The sequence below is a fragment of the Wasmannia auropunctata genome, unplaced genomic scaffold, assembly GCF_000956235.1.
Source record: "Wasmannia auropunctata unplaced genomic scaffold, wasmannia.A_1.0 LD335208.1, whole genome shotgun sequence".
Lineage (NCBI taxonomy): Eukaryota > Metazoa > Arthropoda > Insecta > Hymenoptera > Formicidae > Wasmannia > Wasmannia auropunctata.
The window spans coordinates 9,245-27,667 of NW_012027682.1; the positions used below are offsets into that span (position 1 = coordinate 9,245).

At 35.9% G+C, this 18,423-nt stretch overlaps 4 protein-coding genes across 4 annotated transcripts in view; 1 reads left to right on the forward strand and 3 right to left on the reverse strand.

Annotated features, from left to right (window-relative positions):
* Nucleotides 1-2,649: 2,649 nt before the first annotated feature.
* On the reverse strand, nucleotides 2,650-3,758 carry LOC105457527. Its single transcript, XM_011702236.1, has 3 exons — nucleotides 3,416-3,758; nucleotides 3,214-3,292; nucleotides 2,650-3,068 (listed from the first exon to the last, which is right to left on the reverse strand). Exons 1-3 carry the CDS (start codon nucleotides 3,515-3,517, stop codon nucleotides 2,791-2,793), a joined length of 459 nt encoding a protein of 152 aa, XP_011700538.1. The 5' UTR covers nucleotides 3,518-3,758; the 3' UTR covers nucleotides 2,650-2,790.
* A 516-nt stretch (nucleotides 3,759-4,274) lies between these two features.
* LOC105457528 (melanotransferrin) lies at nucleotides 4,275-12,163 on the reverse strand. Its single transcript, XM_011702238.1, has 9 exons — nucleotides 11,992-12,163; nucleotides 10,774-11,192; nucleotides 9,671-9,788; nucleotides 9,164-9,343; nucleotides 8,402-9,063; nucleotides 7,234-7,398; nucleotides 7,045-7,133; nucleotides 5,956-6,296; nucleotides 4,275-5,406 (listed from the first exon to the last, which is right to left on the reverse strand). Exons 1-9 carry the CDS (start codon nucleotides 12,065-12,067, stop codon nucleotides 4,766-4,768), a joined length of 2,691 nt encoding a protein of 896 aa, XP_011700540.1. The 5' UTR covers nucleotides 12,068-12,163; the 3' UTR covers nucleotides 4,275-4,765.
* Nucleotides 12,164-12,768: 605 nt separating this feature from the next.
* Nucleotides 12,769-16,340, forward strand: LOC105457531 (beta-1,4-galactosyltransferase 7). Its single transcript, XM_011702241.1, has 6 exons — nucleotides 12,769-13,712; nucleotides 14,411-14,627; nucleotides 14,715-14,926; nucleotides 15,023-15,246; nucleotides 15,470-15,616; nucleotides 15,735-16,340. The coding sequence occupies exons 2-6, from the start codon at nucleotides 14,525-14,527 to the stop codon at nucleotides 16,027-16,029; spliced, it is 981 nt and encodes a 326-aa protein (XP_011700543.1). The 5' UTR covers nucleotides 12,769-13,712; nucleotides 14,411-14,524; the 3' UTR covers nucleotides 16,030-16,340.
* Nucleotides 16,341-16,692: 352 nt separating this feature from the next.
* LOC105457530 (alpha-2-macroglobulin receptor-associated protein) overlaps nucleotides 16,693-18,423 on the reverse strand; it is a 2,429-nt gene continuing 698 nt past the window's right edge. The window contains exons 2-7 of the mRNA XM_011702240.1: nucleotides 18,078-18,219; nucleotides 17,794-17,964; nucleotides 17,611-17,718; nucleotides 17,415-17,526; nucleotides 17,172-17,328; nucleotides 16,693-16,941 (exon numbers count right to left, since the gene is read on the reverse strand). Of these exons, the coding sequence (XP_011700542.1) occupies nucleotides 16,738-16,941; nucleotides 17,172-17,328; nucleotides 17,415-17,526; nucleotides 17,611-17,718; nucleotides 17,794-17,964; nucleotides 18,078-18,219 (894 nt within the window). The 3' untranslated portion in view covers nucleotides 16,693-16,737. The remainder of the gene's footprint in view (nucleotides 16,942-17,171; nucleotides 17,329-17,414; nucleotides 17,527-17,610; nucleotides 17,719-17,793; nucleotides 17,965-18,077; nucleotides 18,220-18,423) is intronic.

An 18,423-nucleotide genomic window follows, 5' to 3' on the forward strand; every position in this document is an offset into this window, starting at 1 on the left:
TGATCAATCAATTAATTTTTAAATAATTGTATATTTAACAACCTAATGGACATAGCTTTCTTAATTTCACATCCCACGTTCCAGCAAGAAAATTTAAAACTGTGCGTATCTCTTCTGTTAGAGAATATGGATACCCTCTGGATTTGATTTTCAATAAGATGAATATTAGATTAAAAAAAACTAATAGACACCAGATAAAATCCAGTACAGTAAAAGAAACAGACGAACACAGCACCACAATGGAGGCAACAAGTGATAGGAGAAAATTCTTAGTACTTCCATACATTAAAAACATCTCAGAAATCGTAACATCGATCATTGATAAGAATGAATATACAATAGGATATAGAGTACTCAATAAGACGGATATGTTCGTCAGGGTTTACAAAGATAAGAATTTGACCATGAAAAACAACAACGTGGTCTATAAAATCGCTTGTAACGACTGTGAAGCATTTTATGTGGGACAAACCAAAAGACAGCTCGGTTCTAGATTAAAAAAACATAAAAATAACATTAAACTTAGACCCGACAAAATACTCAGTTACAGAACACATTTTAGAATCTGGACACTCCTATATAATATTTTGAAATAACATAAAAGTGCTTGACACCGAATATAACTGTTACGAAAGACTTATTTCAGAATTGCTGCATATTAAAGAGCAAAAGCATGGGTTAATTAAATTCTATCAAGGATTTGGACATGCTAGACAATTCTTACTTTGCGATACTTAACGAACTGACAGATATGTAAACACACCTTATAAACAATTTTGTACCGTTCACCCTACGGGGGAGGAAAAAACTCGAATATCGAATATATACACGCGAAGTTCCCGAAACGGTAACACATGTCGTCTCGCACAACCAGACAGTCAGACTGTACGTATGTCAGTCGTATTACCGTTACTCTACATCGGCCAAATTATCACCGAAGATCCTTGTAAGTTACTGGACACAATAATATATCATATTACAACCGTAATGATACCGACATATATTAGGAGATATTGGATCGGCGTTGTGTCTGCACATTTAAAACGTTTCGAAATCGACACGGAGGTGAGAAGGCTTCTCTGAAGAAGATTTCTCAGAACAGCGACACAAATGACAATTGATCCCAATTCCACACAAAAAGGAAAAGATGCTCGATATAAGGAAACCATTGCGTGCGCTATTAGTATGTATGCGTTTAATCTCTCGCACTACTACAGCGGTAGTTGAAACGGACATATTCGTACAGGATTCATTGCTTTAAGTTTTGATATATTCTTTTTATGTTAGTTAACTTTAACGTCTCAGTATTAATTTATTATGTCCGGTTTTTTATGTTATTTATTTTTTACTTACATTTTACTTATTGACTTTTTATATCTTCAACTGAAGAAGACTCTGTGAGTCGAACCGTATATTGATTTTAATTCCTCGACATTAAACTATCTATTTAATTAACTTGAGTTTTTAGTGATTCCATGTTACTTTTACCTTCGCTCATCCTTGGCCGATTTATCTTATATATTTGTGTTAAAACACGAGCTAGACATTTTAATTAATTTGTATATTTAAATTATAAAAAAAATTGTTCTTGTTAATTTTAGAAAGAATGTAAGTGATAATTTTTATGTATTTGGCGTATATTTTTTCTTTTTTTAAAAAGATTTTTTATGGGATTGGATATATCTATTGGAGAAAACAATAGTCACAGTTTAATATAATATTATCATTTCTCTTTTCTATCACTTTGCACATTTTTCAAATAATATAGCTGATATGCGAATCGAATATTGATGTCTTATTTTCATCAACACGAAAAGTATGTAACTAATTTTAGAAAATTCAAAAAATTCGATTATTACACTAGCTCTTCTTATAATATCCTTTTATAAAAAGAAAGATTTTAATTATATATTTTAAAAATGCAAATGCTCAAATATACTGATCTAAAAAATTAAACAAGACGTAAGGGCTATCAGGAGTCAGCGCGGTAAGTAGTGGCAAATTATAACAATAATTTAGACGTAATTCAAACAATATATAATTTTAATAAAAATACATAGGTTTAAACAGACTTCGTTTCGGCTTAATTATAATTTGCGCACCACTTACCGCGCTGACTTCTGATAGCCCTTATGTCTTATTTAATATTTTTTTGTATAAAGAGGAGATCAAATCCTTGCTAATTATTATTTAATTTATATTAATCTAAATTGGGAATCAAGACGGGAATCAAGGCGGCGAATTAATGCCGTTATTTGACAAGAGATGCAGATAAATCCAGCCACAACTTTCAAAAATTATCTCAATGTTTATCTTGTCTCCAATAGTTACACAGTTTATAATATTACTTCTTTATGTTATATTATACTTCTATCTGTTCATATTTTTGAAATGTTGATAGCTAATGATGTAAATTGATTGCGTCGAATACTGATGTAGATCATATTTTTCTCAACATGATAAATATACATAATGATCGAGTCTTATGTACAGAAAAGTCTATTACATAAAAAATCGAATAAATTTACAAGAGATGAATAAAATCTAATAACTTTATTGCATTAATGTTTTTTATAATTATAATTTTATTTTATAGAAAGATTTTTACTTTATATTAAAAAAATACAGATTAAAGCCTAAAAATAATGATTTAAAAGGTTTAAAAAAATTTTTTATTTGTTCTTTTGATATCTTTCTTGATGTTTCTGGAACTTTTAATTCTATTGTTTGAAGCTGATGTAGTAGTCACGCTCAGAAATTGTTTAAATTATTCCATGATGATTATAATAGCTATTTCTTCTTTGACTCTTTTAAATTGCGTTTATCATCCGTACGATAAGTTTTAGTTACATGGCCATAATTTAAATCGAAATTCGCTGTATAATCATGTTGATCGCTACGAGCCTGTCTCTTTGGTTTGGCAAGTTCACGCAATCGCTTAGGGCAACGTCTGTTATTGCTAGCAACGATACGGGCATAAGTATCGAGAAGAAATGCCTTCTTATCGTTTTGATGAAACGGTCCCGAGACTTGTTTGCTGTCCACTAATTTACGTACTTGATGCTTACCTGAGGAAATTTGGAATTGAAAGAAAAATCGTAGAATAAAATGACGAGCTACTGGTATAGATAAATAAATCAATAAATCAACTATAATATTATTTATTCCAACTATGTGTCGATTTATGGATTGAAATTATTTTCAAGATCTTACCTGCTGTGGCATTCATTTGTTTTGTAGATGAGGGTGAGGTGTGGGATGTCGATGTTGAACTAGAATCCGATTTCTGTTTCTGTTCAAATAGATTGATTCAATAAATTGTCAAGTATTTGGGGAGTATCTATCTGTTATCTAAATGTACATTTTAACGTTACATTATTACTATATACATTTTTTTATCTTGCAAGATTATTACCTGGAAATTATTGGAATTATTACGCCTATTGATTTGCGTGTTAGATGCTTTTCCCAATTTTTCGTATTTTGACGTATTCATTGATTGAATGTCACTATTCATATCGCTCTATCGTGATCTCCCACAGAAACAATCTGTTTTGCGATTAAGAGAGCTATTTTAATATGCGACGTCAGCAACGTGAAGACTTTTATTAAAATCACATCATTCGAATTATCGGAGACGGATTGAGAATTATTGACTTTAAAAATTTTGATCCAAACTTAAGATTTGCGTGAATTTTTGACAGCCAAAGCAATGATCTCTTTTCCTATTCGTTATTCAATTGTAATTTAAATCTCCAGTTATCATGCGTCATTGTACTTCCGGTGTCCTATTTGAGAAATGTAATACTTTTTGCAAAGTCTAGATTTATACAAGTCTCGCGCTATTTTTTATATCATGTCCCATGTTGATTCTTTTTTATTAGAGATATTATTTTATTGAGTAACGCGTGGAATAATGTAAAAAAAATGCATGAAAAACCTTATAAAGGTTTATTACTAGAAAAAACATTAGTGGACGGTATAAAATATATATATATCAAATTATTTTTTATGTTTTTTATATCATGTCCCATGTTGACTCTTTTTTATTAGAGATATTATTTTATTGAGTAACACGTGGAATAATGTAAAAAAAATGCATGAAAAACCTTATAAAGATTTATTATTAGAAAAAACATTAGTGGACGGTATAAAAAAAAATATATATATATATATCAAATTATTTTTTATGTTTTTCATATCATGTCCCATATTGATATTTTTTTATTAGAGATATTATTTTATTGAGTAACGCGTGGAATAATGTAAAAAAATTCATGAAAAACCTTATAAAGATTTATTACTAGAAAAAACATTAGTGGACGGTATAAAATATACATATATCAAATTATTAAATTACAATAATCCTTAAAATTATCGATAAGACCAGATCGATAACTTTTTCGTATTTGGACGGATACACTTAGAGATATGGCTCCGTTGGACGGACGCAAAGGCAGCAATCGTGCTTAAATTTATATATTCAACTATATCTCTCAGTCATTTGTACTTTTGTAAAAATATACGTGTAAAAAGTATGTATAAAACAATATTTGACTGACATTTAGAATATATCTTTGATAATATTAGTAATACGTAGCAGCGATAAAATATTCTATATTGCTAAATATAGTATGAATAGTGCCAATTGATAAAATATGCTCTATCAGATTCGTTTGTCAGATCTCTTAATCTTCGTTCGTGATCTCGGCACGAATTCTTTTAGAGTATTCGTGTAAAAGCATGCAATTCGCGAACGCGATACTTATCTACCAAACGCGAAAGTAAACGCGATCATAACTATCGTGGCGAACAGGGAGTAACGTATCGCAGACGCGCCTGCGTTACAATCTACGATTCTCCTGGCTCTCATAAAATCCGGGCCGAGGTACGCGCTGTACTCCCGCTTGTTCGACGGGATTACCACCAGCTGCTGAGTGGCATCTTGGAAAATGAGATCGCTGTAAGGCGACGGGCTGTAATACATGCTGAAGCTGAACTCGTCCTGCTCCTTCCGGCCGTAGAACTGTTGTGCGTATATAAACAGATTGATGTACGCGTTGATCTGCGTCTCGTTGTAGCCGTAATAACCGCCGCGCGTGACTACAGCATTGGCGGCGACTTTGCCCAGGTTGCAGTTCATGTAATCCGTCGTCGGGCGTCGCGTGCCGTCCGGGCAAAGCAATTCGAAGTCTTTCGTGAAGGTGTTGCGCGCCCAGAACTCCTTGCGCTTGCCGTCGGTGTTCTCCGCGACCGTCGTGTGTTTCACGAAGGACACGTCGCCGCCTCCCTCCACTAGACATCTAAAGGCACCTGTGTATCCGAAGTAATCCTCGGAAGCGTCTCGTCGGCAGTATCGGTAGCTCACCCCGTGGCACAAGTCGCACATGTTATCGTAAGGCACACCTACAAACGATAAAATAATTGCTTAATGAAATAAATAAAAAAACTTTCACCTTTATTAAAATTCAAAACAGAGCGGTAAATGCAAAGCAATAAATTAAATAAATAAGAAGGCCAAAAAACGAGCACACAATAAAAAAGATGTATAATTTAAAACTTTAATAAAGTCATAAAATGAAATTCTAGAATGTTTCAGACTTCACAGAGTCATCTTCAGCTAGCATAATTGAAAACACGCAGTAAAATACAATAAATAAATGTACTTATTCTTTTATTTATTGTATTTTACTGAGTGTTTTCAATTATGCTAGCTAAAGATGACTGTAAAGTCTGAAACGTTTTAGAATTTCATTTTATTAAAGTGAAAATTTGATTTTATTAAAGTTTTAATTTTTACATATTTTTAATTTGTGTGCTCGTTTCTTGGCCTTCTTTTTTATTTAATTTTTTACTGCTTCAACTTTAATTCATTTTATTTTGTTCTATTAATTTTCAGCTTAGAAAAATTATCAATTTATTGGAATTTTTAGTTAGAACTTTTTTCAGCTTCACCTGTATTGTATTCGGTGCTGAGCGCGCCCGGCACGCAGGACTTGCTAAAGTATTCGGCGGCGGCGCGCACGGAGTCGCAACCGTATCCCCTAATCCACTTGTTGGAGATGAGATACGCCAGCGGGTAAACCCATCCCGCAGCCATGTTGATTCCGGTGTGACAAGTGTATTTGTTTTTGAGATACGTCAAGTCCGTATTGTCGTCCTCCTCCTTCGCGACGGCGACAACGTAGTAGTCCGGTGTACCCAAATTGTAAACTTCGGATATAAATGGAATCAGTTCGAACTGCAGTCCAGCGGTGTAGACGTCACTGGCATCTAGTACAGTTACGTCGGCAATCCTACCGTAAAGAAGACAAAAAAAATTATAACGCCCAGAATATTCATTTCGGATGTATGGTTGAATTTGGTAAAATTAAGATGTGCAAAACATGGAATTAGGAAATAAATATTGGTTGAAGGACAGTGGAAATGTGTATTTTGTGGGGAAGGTAAAGATAGTTTAGAGCATTATGTAGAGGAATGTCAAAAAGTGAAGGAATGGTGTAGACTTAGGAGAGGATAAGGAAGAGGATAAGGGAAGAGTAGGCAGATTATTTGGAGGGGAAACTGGATGAAGACAAAGGCAAAGTTTTAGTAAAACTATGGAAGGAAAGGGAAAAGGACATAAAAAGGAAATAAAAAGAGGGATAGAAGTTCAGTAAAAAAGGAAAATAAGATAAGAATAAAATAGCAACGGTAGGAGCAAAGTAAAGATAAATGACAGGGTGGTGAATGGATTAAGTTAGAAAAGTTAGAGGAAAACCAAAGATAGAAGTAAAGCAATGTAAATATTGTAAAATATAAAAATGTAAAGAGGCAGGAAATAAAAAAAAATATAAATAATGTAAAATATAAAAATGTAAAAAGACAGATAATGTAGAATGTAAGTAGTAGGAGAGATAGAAGAGTAGGGAAAAGAGTTAGGAAAAGATATGGATGGATAAATGAAAAGAATTTTTTGTCCCCTTCTTGGATATGTGTAAATCTGAAATGAATAAATTTCTATTCTATTCTACATGTATTAAATGTAAATTATTTTATACATACCCGTTTTGTATCAACTGCATACAATTTATTTGGCTGTGGCCTCTGTGACAAAGTAATTCTGGTTTCAGCAATTGGGCTTTTAAGGCGATCTACAACAGACAATAAAGATATTAAAATTAACAACGTTTAAATGTAATTTCTGAAGTAACGCAAACATTCATTTTGTTAAATACGTAATCTAAACTGTACCTTCATCTTTACGCATTTTTCCATTTCTGGTTCGGACGTAACGCATAATGTCATCCGATTTACGGGACAATGATGTACGCCTAATACATGATCGATAGATCTTCCTAAATACCCGGTGTACGTTTGATCTTTTTCGGACACTTGTACGAAATCGCGAGCAGAATCCTAGAAAATGAAATTGACGTTGATGATACCTTTTCATACTGACGCTCGACGTTCATTTTTAGCGTCAAAACAGATCACATAATCTAAATTGACGAATACCAAGCATCAATTTTCATCATGTACGATCTGTTTTGACGCTAAAAATGGGCATCGAGCGCCAGCATGAAATCGTACCTTTACGAATAAACTTCTAAATTCGCTCTAACTTAATAATAAATCAGGGATGCCACAGAAAATGAATTTTGAAATTCCCTGAGTTTTTCATGATTTCCAGACGACAGTAGAAAATTTTCCATGATCAGTATCAAATATATATAATTCTAAATTTTAATGTTTAGAAGATACATATTACAAGAAAAGTAACTTATATTATTAGAAAGAACATAAATTTAGAAGTTTAATAAAATAATATAATCGCAAATGCAGATTCACGGATAACCTGGAAAAGTCAGGGAAAGATAGAAAGAGCATAGAATTTTGAACTTTGCTCTTTAAAAGGGATCCACCCCGATTCTGTAACTCTTAACAGTCTTAACGACAGTTCGATATCGTTATATTTTTTGTATGATTACTTTTTCTGATTTGAAAATTCTTTTCCAGAATTAAACAATAGAAAATAACAGAATAAAATGATTTTGTATGAAAATCGAACGAAATTTTGAAAATTACGATCTTGTTTCGAGACTTCTCTCTGTTATCGCAATTCAAAATATTCTGAATATTTAGTGATATTAAAGAAATTCTGAAAAAGGATTTTCAAATCAGAAAAAGCAATACATACAAAAAATATAGCGATATCGAACTGTTGTTAAGAGTTACAGAATCGGGGTGGATCCCTTTTAAAGAGCAAAGTTCAAAATTCTAGGCTCTTTCATATCTTTCCCTGATTTTTCCAGGTTTTCTCTGATCAGTTTAAACTTTAAATTTCCCTGACTTTTCCCGGTTTTCCAGGTCTGTGGCAACCCTGTAAATAAACGAGAAACACGATAACATTAAGACTTACAGAGAATATTAAATTATGCTGCATTCCGTATCTAGGCGCCGATTCGTACAACTCGAACACTTCTATCGGTTGCACAAACGTAGACTCAGTGGTCGTGTGATCTCTCTCCCTGGTATAATAATTGGTATCGTTATACGCGGGCTTCTCCCACGGATTCAATCCTCCTATCCCTCCTCTTCCGCCGCCGATGCTTCGATTGTATCCGCTACGATCCCAATTGTCCGTGGAGTATTCGTCCGGACTTCTAAATCCGCCTCTGTTATAATCACTCTCGCCATATCTGTTGTAACCCGGACGGTTCTCGAAGTCCCTCGGATTGTTGTCGTAACCCGGACGGTTCTCGAAGTCCCGCGGACCGCTGTCGTAACCCGGACGGTTCTCGAAGTCCCGCGGACCGCTGTCGTAACCCGGACGGTTCTCGAAGTCCCGCGGATTGTTGTCGAAACGATTGAAGCTGGTCGTGCCGTTCCTGTCCTTGTGCAGTATTCGAACGGTCCTCTCCAAAAATCTCTGATACTTTCGACGAATGTCGAAGTTGGTCGCCGAAGACGTGACGATCGCGCGGGACGGCACGGTGCCCCAATTGCAGACTCTGTAATCGTCTACGGGTCTACGAGTACCGTCTCTGCACAACAGTTCGAACTGATCCTTCTTCACGGAACCTAAAATAACAGAGAATTGTAAATCGAATATCCTGCTGATTTCTTTTCTTTGAAAAATTTTTACTTGTTCGCTTGCTGAGCGTTGAAAATGTTTACGTACTAAAGTCGAATGTCGTCGAAGTCATCTCCTCCACGGTCGTGTGCACCAAGAAGGCGATTTCACCCGCTTCGACCAAGCAACGGAAGGCCCCCTCGTATCCCGAGTAAGGATCCTGGTTCGTACACTTGCCGCCGGGTACTTTCCCGATGCACAGGCTGCACAACTGGTCAGAATTGTCACCTGCAATCGATTTCCCAGATTATGACAACTGCAGGATGGAAATGCGTCTATACTTTCAGCCCGTTCCTTGTCGCTGCACCGGACTGCACTAAAAAAACTTTCTATGGGTGCGTTCCATTAAACGCTCGCAACACTTTTTGGAATCATTTCATCCTTGTTGTTTATCACACGATAACTAAGGACAAGCATAATGCTCGCGAGCGTTAAATGGAACGCAGCCTACATCACTCGCTTTCGCCAAACTTCAAGTATATCTACTTCATTTTAAATATTAATACACTTTAGTTTAGCTACCAAGAATTTGGTGTATCCTTACGTTAAACTTACCAAGTGGATTGTATTTATCAATTAAGGAGTTTACCGCGCAACTAGGTCCAAAGAATTTAATCGTCGACTTTACGTGGTTGTTACAGTCGAGAACTTCCATTCCTCCGTGCTTCATGAGCTGAACAAAAAATACATTTTATTGAATAAAAATTGTAATTACATTGTGATGGTTTATATCCAGTACCGGTTTAAGAGGGAGGGGGGGGGGCTAAGGGAATTATAGTCCCAGACCCCATCTTTCTAGGGGGTCCCTCATAAGCTTAAAATTATTAATTTCAATAATAAAAAATAAATATCAATCCACAATGATTGATATTAGACTATCGTCATTTAGCATTATTAGCTATAGAAAGCGAACTGCTGAGAAATCTTGATTTTAATGATTTAATCAATGAATTTGCGTACAATAAATCAAGAAAAAAAAGTTTTAAGTATCACTGTAATTTCAATAAAATGCGAATTATTTTTATGTGTTTACTTTTCAGAGCTGCCTTGTATCTTTTCCAAAGCAGAAACAAAAGTCATACGAATAATCACGTTTTTTAAATAGCAAATGCAAAATCTGTATGTATCTCCAATAATAAATTATAAGACTTCAATAAAGATAAATAGGTAACAAAAGGCACTAAGAGTCAACACGCAGAAAATGTTGCGTTAAAACTTCGAATAAAGTTGTATTCCATAAATTAAATTACATCTTCTTACATATCGTACGTTTCGGTCCACTTCAGAGCTTCTTCAGCGATGAATACCTAGAGTCCCGCCAGAATTATATTACGTTTTTGACAATTGCGAACGGAAAAATAATGTAATTTTGACGGAACTTTACGTATTCATTGCTGAAGATGGTCTGAAGTGGACCGAAACGTACGACATGTAAGAAGATGTAATTTAATTTATAGAATACAACTTTATTAGAAGTTTTAACGCAACATTTTCTGCGTGTTGACTCTTAGTGCCTTTTGTTACCTATTTATCTGTATGTATTTAAATCATTATTACTTGATAATAAGAGGGTCCCGTTTTAATATTAGCCCCTGGGCCGAAAAATATCTTAAGCCGGCTCTCTGTTTATATCACGCAATCTACGAATTTTAGCTCACAGTGTTAATGGGGATGACCCAGCCGGCGAGCGTGCCGACGCCGGCGAAGCAGCCCTTCCTGCCTCTGAGATCGTGCAAAGTGTGCACGTCGGGCAGGGAGCCCCTCTTGATCACCGCGACGGCGTACTGATAGTTCACGCCGCTCTCGTATATCTCCTGCATTATCGGCACGAGACTGTGGTATCGGCCGGCCACGAAGACCTCGCCGGCGTCCAGCGTCGTTATCTGGGCGATCTCGCGGTCCAGCATGGTCATGCATTCCTCCTTGTTGAACGCCTGCCTGCACCGCACCGAGTAGTAATTGTAGCCGAACGCCCCGATCTCGCGATCGACCGCCCTGGAGAAGGCCTGGCACTTGTTCTGCTCGCCCTCGGAGACCGTGCACCACGTGACCGTGCCATTGTTGTTGAGGTATTGGCCTGCCGAGGGAAACAATTGATCAATTCACGGCAATTGTAGCGAGTTGATTAACGTGCGGCACACAACGCTCTCGGCTCTACGTTTCCAACATTTCACATTCCTAAAAATGCGAATAAAGTTGGAACACGAGTCGATGCGAGTATCGTAATTGAAATAAGGGACAGATGAGATATATATATATATATATATATAATAGTATTATTGTTGAGATTAATTTTTAAACCACCACGCCCAAAAAATCGCACTAATCACAATGTCGGTCTGACAGACCGCTATTAAGCTCTCGCTAATTTTACAAGTTAATTATAATAAAAATGTACGTTTTCTGAATACACCTGTTGATGGGGAAAAGGAAAACATATATGTTTTAATGCGAGGGTTAACAAAACGATCTCATATACATAATAGAAATAAAATATATTTAAATGGTGACGAATAAGAAAATTGTTGACAAGTAACGTTTCATTAGCGGTCTGCAAGACCGATACAGTGGTTTTTAAAGGTTAAAGGTAATCAATTCGATACACATTGTATTGCTGTCGAGATTAAAGGCAATTAATTTGATATATATTACTATATTGCTGTCGAGATTAAAGGCAATTAATTTGATATATATTATTGTATGGTTGCCGAGAGATTAAGGGCGATGAATTTGATATAAGATAATAATTAATTCGAGAAACAAATATTCGCAATTTGACGCTCGCATCGCCAGGCACGGCGTGCGTTCTACGACTTGCGGGCGTCGATCTCGCTTTCGCGACGTTCGCGAGGATTAAAAAAAAGCGCGTTACGTACCGTGAATTTGATGTAACGCTAAACAGCCCAGTAATAACACCCAGTAATACTGGAGCCACATCTTTCCCTTGGGCATCAATTTCGAGTCAATCGCGCACGGACAACACCCTTGACATGACTACCACTCCGGATTGTATTATAACGAACTACGCGGACTACACCCAGTCCCCCAAACCCAACCTGCACAACGCGCGCGTGACGTAATCCATTCGTTGAACGAGGATAGAATAAAGTTGATTCGACGCTGGGTTCGTTCGTTACACAATCAGCTGCTGCACTTGCTTCGCACTTGTAGACAGACGCGTGTATTTGGAGGAAAAAAAAACATGGAGGAAGGTGTCTGTGCTCAAAATATAAAAGAGAAAAAAATCACGTTGCAAAAATAGAGCAACAAAACTGCAGTTAGGAAAAACAGGTTTGTTCTTTGCTGATGTATTATTTACCCTTTCTGTACTTAAAGTGAAATAGATAACATTAGGACGTGTGAGGAAAAAAGAGAGGAAAAAAAGTTTAGACACAAAAGAACAAACCCAAGATTTAGTCTTTTTGCATTTAAAATAAACTTAAAATTAAGAAAGTATATAATTTATATTTGAGAAGAAAGAAAAATTATAATTATAGTACAAAAAAATTCTGTAAAGAAAACAAATTTTGGAATTTCTAACCTCTATCCTCTCATTTTTTTGTCTAATAATTCTCAAAAAAGCGGCGAATAACGCAAAAAGTTCGGTTATAAAAAAATAAATTTTACGCGGTACAATTTCTTTATATTTTTACACGTCAAATGAAATACAGTTATTATATAATTAGAAGTTAAAAATAGTACGAAGGATAAAAACATACAAAAATGTCAGTTGCAAAATCTGTCCTCTTCTCTTTTTCAATTACATATCTCCTTTTTTGTATCCCCGGACAAGGGGAAGTACGACGCGGTACAACGAACAGACCTCCTCGGCGGGATTTCAGAACGTATCCGGAATGTGCAGCTAGCACGAGCACGCGAGTCGGCGCAAGGTGTGATCGCGAGTGGCGAGGCCGGGGGATAATATTCGCGAGCTGTCAAGAATTGTTGCGGCACGTCTCGCCGCGGGATGACACGCGAAATGGCATGAACGGCGTACTCTGGTTACTTACGTTCGAGCGAGGATCGAGCTCCTGGAACACGACGATGCACGACAGATCGTTTACGCGGGCCGGACTGTTACGTGATGATCGCGAGGTCGCGAGGGACGTGCGCGTCTCGCGCGGAGACACGACGATCGCGGAGCGACTCCGTCATTCGAGCTAGTGCGGCGACCGCCGACTACGTCGTGCCTCGGCGAAGAAGCGTTGTTGAGTGAACAGAGTTGGATCTGCACCGCTGGATGTGCGCCTGGACTTGCAAAACGCTGAGACACGCGTCTGGACTTTGAAGTCCAGGAAACACCGAAGGAGAACCCCCTTTGAAGTCCAGGAAGCACCAGAGGTACTCCGATTCGGTCGAATCGTAAATCCTAAGGCGATTAAGAAGGAGAAGAGCAGGCTGAGGGAGCAGCTCGTCGTGCACGAACTCTGGAAGGAACTCTCTCTCTTGAGAGAGATTTTGCGACGTCTGTGTCGACAGCCCTTTGAAAAGGGATACGTCCCTCATGAAACACTTGAAATACTTCACGTCAGAATATCCAGTTGAAGTTGCATTTGTCAATCAGCAGCTGCAAGAGAATCATTTTAAGGATTGCACTGTGAGTTACATTTGTTTAGTTTACACCGTACGACTCGACCTATACCTTGATTCTAAAGTATACCTTTAATTAAACATTTATATCATGTAGACCAAATTGGACCTGATTTAGTCCTCATGTGAATGAATGTGAATGTCATCTATTGAATTATACATAGCTGTTTTAGTCTATACGCGTTATGCATTATATCGTGCGACCCAAAATGGGTCAAGGATTATAAAAAAGAGACCTGACCCAAATCAGTTTGGGTCACTTCACAATTGTTTACACTGTCACGACTTATCATGTTTAGGTGAAATATAAGGTAAAGGTCGTGGACATTAAACATACCGTGTAAACGTGGTTGTTATCCTTAGGCAGGGGTCGGTCGTTTTTAAAATAACATTATTTAAAATATATATTTTAAATCAAGAAAAGTAAAAGAGTTATTTAGTATTATTTAGTAAGTATTTATTATTTTAAATAGCTTCTTTCGATCTATTTCTTATTTAATATTTTAAATATGTTTTTGGAATCTATTTTATATTTATTAATTTTAAATAAGTTGTATTAGTCCCTGCGATATTTTATTTTAAATAAGTTGTATCAGTTATTTTATCGACCTCCCCCCCTCCTCTGTCCTTAGGACTCACCTCTTTCCACTACAATCGAGCACTTAAAATTCTCCGATAATAACTGGATAACTTCTGTTTTTCAAGGAGGAAGAAATGCCACCGGGAGATATCGGTGGAACGTTAAAACAGCACTTGCCTACCAATTAACACTTGCAATCTGTATTTTATGAGATAATCTTGCCGCAAACATTATTCAGGATGGATAGCATTTGGAAGAGCACGAGGTTTAAGTATATCTTTGCCTGCATCTTCATCACCTTCGTCACGTCGTGTATAATCAGCATATCTCCCATCAGTATCGGTAAGTCGACTTTATTGGAAAATGTAGCGTTAAAACGTACCATCGAAACTTCGGCGTTTTTCTTAAAACGTGATTTTGTTATTTCAGACGAATGCAAGTGCGAAGCAAACACTCAGCCGAGTCAACACCTCAAGCAAATGGCCGACGAGATTAATGGACAGAAAAAGAAAGCGGAGCATCGATTGGCCATACTAGTGCCATTTAGGGATCGCTTTGAGGAATTACTGATATTCGTACCGCATATGCAGAAATTCCTGGACAAGCAGAACATAGATTATCATATATTTGTATTAAACCAGGTATATTGCACTGTTAGAACTTTCGCTTGTGAGCGAAAGAGAACTTGTGGACATTGAAGTGTCATTTGAATCTCATGCGTAACGTTTTTTTCCCAGGTGGATAGATATAGATTCAATCGAGCGTCTCTCATAAACGTAGGCTTCCTCGAAACGGAGAAAGCATTTGATTACATTGCAATGCACGATGTAGACTTATTGCCTATGAACGATCAATTATCGTATGCATATCCAAGTACAGGACCTCATCATATTTCGTCGCCAGACTTACATCCCCGGTATCATTATTTTACCTTTATCGGCGGTATATTGCTCATCAAAAGGTACGTTTTATTTAAACTGCAATAATAAATCACAAAAAGAGATGCAATACATGGGCTTTCAGCAGAAAAAGTAACGTTACATATTTAAATCCGATAAGGAATTAAAGGCGAGAACTGATCATATTAAAAAAAAATTTTACAACAAATCTTAAATAAAGCCGCTTTTTCTGTTGAACACAGCCAATGATCTGTTTACTACTGTTGATTGTATGCACTTTTGCAGAGAGCATTTCATACAAGTGAACGGGATGTCGAACAAATATTGGGGATGGGGTCTCGAAGACGACGAGTTTTACGTTAGACTGAAAGAGGCCGGCCTGAGCGTCAGTCGACCGCAGAATATATCAACAGGAACGCACAATACATTTAGGTATCATTTTGAGACTTTGTGAATTTCTGTATTCATCTCGTAAAATATCGAATGAAACTAGATTGGAAGTTGCAACGTTCGGCCCCCAATTGTTACACGTGGTAAATATGTATTACAGGCATGTACACGATAGAAATCACAGAAAGAGAGATATGACGAAGTGTTACAATCAACGGGAAGTTACCAGAAAGCGAGATCGGCAGACCGGCTTGAACAATGTCTCGTACAAAATACTCGATACAATCAAGATGACTATATCAGACACTTCCCTAACGGTGATCAACATCTCTCTGCTCTGCGACAAATCGAGCACACCTTGGTGCGAATGTGAGAAATTAGTCGGGACAAAGGATCAGGGGCGGTCGAAGGAGAAAAAGAAGACTAATAACAGTAAACTCGCAACTGGATTGTAATTATAATATTAGTAATTTAATTGTTGAAGATATAAATGTACTCAAAAACACAATCTTCACATTCTTCCATTTTTTTATGTATACTCAACTTAGATAAAAATAAAATAGTTCCCTACAGCTCATTCATACATTGTTCATATAGGAGATTCTGTTTATAGTACAAATTATTTATATATACATATATTTTAAATGCTTTATATAGTAATATATCAATCTATTGAAATTTTGTTAGAAAATCGATATTCACGCAAAAATTGTTGCTAAGAATGTACGTCGACAAATTATTTGAATATAAATATTTCTATAGTTGATTATTTCATCATTTATTTCACCATAAATGATTATCCTTTTCTAACTGTTTTATATATACTAATTTAATTGTACGCGTCAATTTTGGTATTTTTCTTTATAAATGGCATATTTATATATACATATATTTTAAATGCTTTATATATAGCATAAATTTATTGAAATTTTGTTAGAAAATTATCAAGATTGTTTAAGCAAAAATTGTTATTAAGAATGTAAGTCGACAAATTATTGGAATAAATATTTCTATAGTTGATTATTTCATTATTTAATTTCACGATAAATTATTATCCTTTCCTAACTATTTTGTATATACTAACTTGATTGCACGCGTAAGTGTTGGTATTTTTTTTGTTTGTAAAAAAATGGCAATGGTCCGTAGCTTCTTATATGATTTTCTTATAATTCCGTGTGCCTCTGCATGATTTTGCTCTCCAGATCCGTATGCAGTTTTTGTACAGTTCTAACGTGTTTCTTTATGTGTTGTTCTGCAGTTGAATTTTCTGAATCGTGGAGCTGCCCTTTCTGTGCTGCTTCCAGAGCTCCTTCTGCATGTAAATGTCGCAGCTTAAGTAGCCTCGATTCGTAATGCAAAAGTTCCTCCTGCAACATGTATCATATATTGAGATGCGTTCAGTTTAATTTAACAATCTAAATTGTGAAAATTTTGCTAATGGCTTTCTTAACATTTACAAGAACAAGTTTGTGGATCTTTAACTAATTATAGCTTAATATTTAACTAATTATTCTCACAGATAGATACAAAGAGAATATATATGAGAATTAAATTATTGCTATTATTATTATTATTATTATTATTACTATTGCCCCACCTTTAAAGATGATAATTCTTCAGGAGAGAATTTTGCTTCCAGCGCAATCTTCCATAATCCTTGCACCTTAGGTTCTACAAATTCTTTATGGTTTGGTCCCTTTGCGGTGAGTCTGTCTAAACGATCTAATCCATTTCTCAGCTCCAAATGTTTCTCCCTGAACAGAAATAGGAACAGAAATATAAAACAGAATATAAAAGTCAATTTATACATACATATATCTTTTATAACACATAATCATACCGAAGTAAATTTGCCTTTCCCATGTGACTTAATTTCTGATCTGGAACATCGTTAGACAATTCCTCTTGAGTTTCTAACTCGTTCCAACTTTCCGATTTAAAATGTAACATATCTAAAAGTATTAATACAAAAACGTAAGATATAAAAATTAAATTTTTAAAGTTATATATACTATATGTGGATATAAAAGGCTAACTCTCAGACTTCTCCGAATCTTTGGACTGCTCTTTCAATAAACTCGTGTACTCGTCCACTTTTTCTTGATGATGTTGAAACTCTTGTTTTAAAGTGTCGAGCTCCTCATCTAAAAATAATCATAGAAAAAAAAAATTAAATTCTTGACAAGATATACATCGATTGATGTAAACTTGATGCGTACCGGTAAAACCAGCCATTTCAGCTTTAGCCCACAATTTGTTGAGTCTCATATCCTTAAATACATCCTTGGCAACATAATTGCTACCATCGTTCAGCGCTTTGTGTATTTTAAGTAACTTTGGATCTTCGGTCTCGGCGAAATGTTCCAGTAGGCCGTATGTGCTCATTATTCCTTTGATGGGATAAAGTTACGTGAAATTAGAGAACTTAGATAGATTATATTAGAGATTGGAGATGAACGAGAAGAGGCAATAGAAGAATAGTTATAGACAACACAAAAGTTACCGATAAGTTTCTGTCTCAGGCGCGCCTCTTCCAAACCATCGGGATCCTTTCCGTCGGACTTGAAATGCTTGTATGCGATCTCCTCTTTGTCGTGAATCTTCAGATCGCTGAAGATCGACTGCAGCTTGGTGTCTGTCAGACGCTGAAAATATTTACATGTAAATAATTAGAAATGAGATAACAATACATATATATATATATTTATTTATTTATTTAAAGATGTTTAGTACCTACAATAGTAGCAAAAAGTTAAAGGACTGATTTTGACGAATATGCTCTTCTCATATAGGGTAACTGTCCCTATTAGTGTGCCCTGAACCTATTAGTGTGCTTTTATATTTAAATA

Bases quoted from the DNA above. Each gene is read 5' to 3' on its own strand.
- LOC105457528 (XM_011702238.1), bottom strand. From the start codon at position 12,067: ATGCCCAAGGGAAAGATGTGGCTCCAGTATTACTGGGTGTTATTACTG. The intron at 11,193-11,991 runs GTACGTAACGCG...TTCCCTCGGCAG, and splicing joins AGCGTTACATCAAATTCACG to GCCAATACCTCAACAACAAT. The intron at 9,064-9,163 runs GTACGTAAACAT...CTGTTATTTTAG, and splicing joins TTCGACGACATTCGACTTTA to GTTCCGTGAAGAAGGATCAG.
- LOC105457527 (XM_011702236.1), bottom strand. From the start codon at position 3,517: ATGAATAGTGACATTCAATCAATGAATACGTCAAAATACGAAAAATTG. The intron at 3,293-3,415 runs GTAATAATCTTG...CTATTTGAACAG, and splicing joins ATAATTCCAATAATTTCCAG to AAACAGAAATCGGATTCTAG. The intron at 3,069-3,213 runs GTAAGATCTTGA...AAATTTCCTCAG, and splicing joins ACAAATGAATGCCACAGCAG to GTAAGCATCAAGTACGTAAA.
- LOC105457531 (XM_011702241.1), top strand. From the start codon at position 14,525: ATGGATAGCATTTGGAAGAGCACGAGGTTTAAGTATATCTTTGCCTGC. The intron at 14,628-14,714 runs GTAAGTCGACTT...TTGTTATTTCAG, and splicing joins CATATCTCCCATCAGTATCG to ACGAATGCAAGTGCGAAGCA. The intron at 14,927-15,022 runs GTATATTGCACT...TTTTTTTCCCAG, and splicing joins ATATATTTGTATTAAACCAG to GTGGATAGATATAGATTCAA.